This window comes from Phoca vitulina, unplaced genomic scaffold (assembly GCF_004348235.1).
Source record: "Phoca vitulina isolate PV1807 unplaced genomic scaffold, GSC_HSeal_1.0 scaffold1443, whole genome shotgun sequence".
Classification (NCBI taxonomy): domain Eukaryota; kingdom Metazoa; phylum Chordata; class Mammalia; order Carnivora; family Phocidae; genus Phoca; species Phoca vitulina.
Window position 1 is genome coordinate 4,112 of NW_022591130.1, and position 3,949 is coordinate 8,060.

Sequence of the window (3,949 nt, forward strand, 5' to 3'; positions counted from 1 at the left end):
TTGCAAAAGAGGGCGTTAGTCATGTGAGAGCAGGAATCCTCTGCAGAAGTCCAAGTCCCACAGAGAACAGGCTGTGGTAAGGGCAGGCAAAGGAGAGGAAACAGGGCTCCTTGTTTGGCCAGTGGAAGCAGGGAGGAGCCCAGGATAACCACCCAGCTCTCCAGGGAAGTCTGTGCCAGACTGAGCGCTCTCCACTCTGCCCAGAGTCATGCCAACCCAGGCTCTGCTGCTCATCCTGCTCCTCTGTGTGCTACCGCAGGCCCAGGGAGGGTATCGGAAACCGAAGACGATGCAGAGTAGGTGATGGACTAGGGGACAGGGAGGGGAAGGGGGCCAAGAAGGGCTGTGTCCTTTCTGAGGAGGACCTGGGAATTGGAACCTTTCAGCACATCCTGCTCAGGCCACAGCACTATGAAGACTCTGGGTCCTCCCAAACCATGGCCCTCTGACACCTTTACCCAGCCCTGGGAACAGTGATGGGGGTGGTGGGGGAACCTACGTCTTTTGATTCTCCATTCCAGATACCCAGACATAAACGGTACATAGAGTAGTGAAAGGTACATCACGGGCTGAGAATCACATGGGGAAACCAAATAACTTTTCTTAGATTTCTGCACACATGTGACACATTACATCCAGAAATGTTGGTGGGAGTAGGTATAGAATGAAAGGACCATGGGAAAGCAAGTTTTGGGGTGTACAGGGTCAAGTCAAAATTATCATTGGAGGGACCAGGATGGTGGCAGTGGAAGGGAAATAGTGCAAGTGGTATTTTCTGGGAAGAGGCAAGGGCCCTGGAGAAAGTGACCGTGACAGGAGAGAGGGGGCAGAGTGGGGAGTCATCTTCCTCTCTGGACCCTGCAAATTCTGGAGAGTGGGGAGGATCTGCAGGATGTCTCAGTCTCTGCTGAGTTATCAGAGTGTAGATTCTATGGGGGGCATCACCAAGGCCATGACTAACATGGGAGACAGGGTCCTGGCTGCAGAGAATGCAGAGGACCCAGGAAGGCCAAATACTGAGATCTGTTGGGGGAAAATGGGGGATATAGGATTTAAGATACTACCAATCACCAGGATTGAGTGAAGGGCAGAAAGTGAGTTCCCTGAAAAGTCCAAGAGTGTCATGTGTGGGACCTGAGTTCTGGGGTCTTTGGGTGAGGCAAAGGATCTGGTTGCACTGACCCTGTTCCTGTTCTTTTTCAGAAATAGAGCTGATCAAAGAAATCAAGGTCTGTGAAAAGCATACCAACATATACATGTGCAGACGCCCATGTGAATATCACCAAGATTGTCAAGCAAATAACATATGCTGTTCAACCTTCTGCGGGAATATTTGCATGAGCCTGCTGAGTAGGTGAGGGGGCTGAGCTGCTCTAGTCACACCAAGGCATGAGGACCTCAGAACCCAGGCAAGAGGATATGAACAGGAATGCACCCTTCCACCAGTTTGAACTGTTTGTTCCTGTCAAATAAACCAGAACAAATGTCCACAGACCTGCCTATTTTAGTCCCAGTGCTTGTGATCATTGAGTACCTAGTGCAGACCCTGAGTGCCCCTTCTCTGGGTCTAGGTCTCTGATCTCTCTCCCTTGTCATTCTTCTCTATTCTCTCTCCTGTTGGCCCCAGCACCCCAGCCAGGTCCCCAGGGCCCAGCCTCATTGTTGATCTGCTCACTGAACCAGTACTCCCAGGGGAGAATCTGCTCATGTGTGGTATCTTCCAATGTTAACCAGAACATTCCTCAGCCTGGAGTCATAAGGGACAAGTTAAACATGAGGCAGGTGGAGACTAGACCCTGGCCACAGAGTAGGAGGCCCACAGGAAGGCCTCTTCTTAAACTTGACTCACCCCCACCCCATCCCCCCACCATTCTCCTTCTGAGGTTCGGATTACTGTCCCTTTTCAATGAAGAAAACCAATCCAAAGGAAGTTAAGGGACATGCTCAAGGCAAAAGAGTGAGCGGTCATGATGTGGCTAGATGAGGATGTTTGTCTGGAACCCTGGTTTGCTCAGCACCTAAACCCAACACTTGCATTCCAGATAACTTCCTATAGTTCCTTAATTAGGCACCCTGGGTTTGTTATGACACAGACAACTACCAGAGGCGGTGGTGGGCACACTTTGTGGGTGCAGGCATCCGTATGACCCACTTGTGAGCCTTTGGGGCAGCCAAAGGATGGAAATGAGGCAGGAATTGATCATCATCATGGTGTATGAGATGCAGAAGATACTTCTAGAGTCCTCCCATCTGCAATAACATAAAGAAGGAGCATGGCTGGAGCATGAGAAGAAAACAATTATTGCAGAAACCATGACAACCATGAGGCCATGTGTTTGTCATAGACAGACCAGCCTGATCAACAATTCTTCGCAGGCTGGGACTTGGCTTTTTGGACACCCAGGTCATGGCAGAATTAACCTTTGCTCCTTCCTCTGCCTCCATGAGAGTCAAGGTCTTGCAGGGGTCCCCACTCCTCCTCTCGACCTACCATAGGGGCACACAGCTCTTCCATAGGACAGAACATGGAGTGCTGGCCAGGCAAGCACTCCTCCAGTCAAAGCATTCTAGGTGTAGCCTCTGAGTCCACTGGGGCAGGGTAGAGTGAGTGTCCAGAGAGCTCTGTGGAACACAGGCCAGGACACCAGTTATCACAATGGAGAAGACCAGCTGCTTCCAGTAGAATTCATGGTCCGAGGTGCTCATGCCAGTGGCAAAGAATAGGTCAGCCGGCAGCATGGTGTACCCACATGGTAGGGAGCACTGGTTGTAGACATGGGAGGTCACTCCTTATGTGGGCCCTGGCAGGTAACCTTTTGTCTCTTAATAGTCTCTCCCAGGGTGTTTGGAGCATGGCCAAGCAGGGAAGATGCTAGTAGAGTCAGGCTATGTGCAGAAATACCAAGTCAGAGCTCCTGCAGAACATGCCCTTACTACCAACCTGTGTCTGATGATGTCTGTGCTGCTGCTTGATCATGACCTCTTTCGTAAGGTCTCCTGGTCCAAGGGCAGGTCCGAGGAGAGGTGGAGAAGTTCCTCTGATACCAGGAGCCCTGGGATGCTTCTGAGGTGGGCCAGAGGCTCTGGCCTGAGAGAGGCGGGTTTCCTCCTCTGGACAATCCTTCACTGATGCCCAGCAGGAAACACTGGACTGGAGTGTGATACTGCACACCTACCTCCGGCAAGGCCCACCTGCCTGCCTGCTGGGGTTCTTCCCACTTGACTCCGTGGACTCTTGCTTTCGGCTCACATGATGATCTCGGGGTCCTGAGACAGTGCCCACCTCAGGCTCATGCTCAGCAGGGAGTCTTTCGGGATTCTCTCCCTCTGCCTCTGGCCCTCCCCCTGCTCGGTCTGTCATCTCTCAGAGAAATAGATAAATCTTTTTAAAAAATACAAATACCTGTGGGGTAAGCAATCACTAGGATTTCTGGAGAGCTCAGGAATGGGGACTATGAGAGCAGACACCAACAATACAAAATTACAGTTTTAGAAGAACACATAGGCACATTACAGGTCAAAAATACACATGCAGGTACTATATATATGTGTAATATATGTGTGTATATGGATACATATAATCATATATAATATATACATATACATAATAATTTGTATGTATGTATACATAAATCCATATCCATATATGGACATTTATATATACATATCTATATGCATATATATGCCTGTCTGTATATATATATATGTGTGTGTATGTGTATGTGTGTATATATTGTGTATCTATACATGTATGTGTGTATATACATGTATAGGTGTGTATAGGTATGTATATTATGTATATATATGTACATGAGTGTATATGTGTATGTGTATATATATGTATATGTGTGTGTCTGTTTGTATAAAATATACAGAGAGGGAAAGCAAGAGCAAAGGCCTGTTGTTTTCCTAAATTCTACACAGCTTTGTTGCAGACCCATCTGAATGA

At 48.6% G+C, this 3,949-nt stretch overlaps 1 protein-coding gene across 1 annotated transcript; it reads left to right on the plus strand.

The window, feature by feature from the left end:
* Positions 1–208: 208 nt before the first annotated feature.
* LOC116629555 (WAP four-disulfide core domain protein 10A-like) lies at positions 209–1,350 on the plus strand (the record flags this gene model as incomplete). Its single annotated transcript, XM_032399813.1, has 2 exons — positions 209–296; positions 1,204–1,350. Coding segments are annotated over exons 1-2 (235 nt in total), but the record flags the coding sequence as incomplete, so codon positions are not given.
* Positions 1,351–3,949: the final 2,599 nt, after the last annotated feature.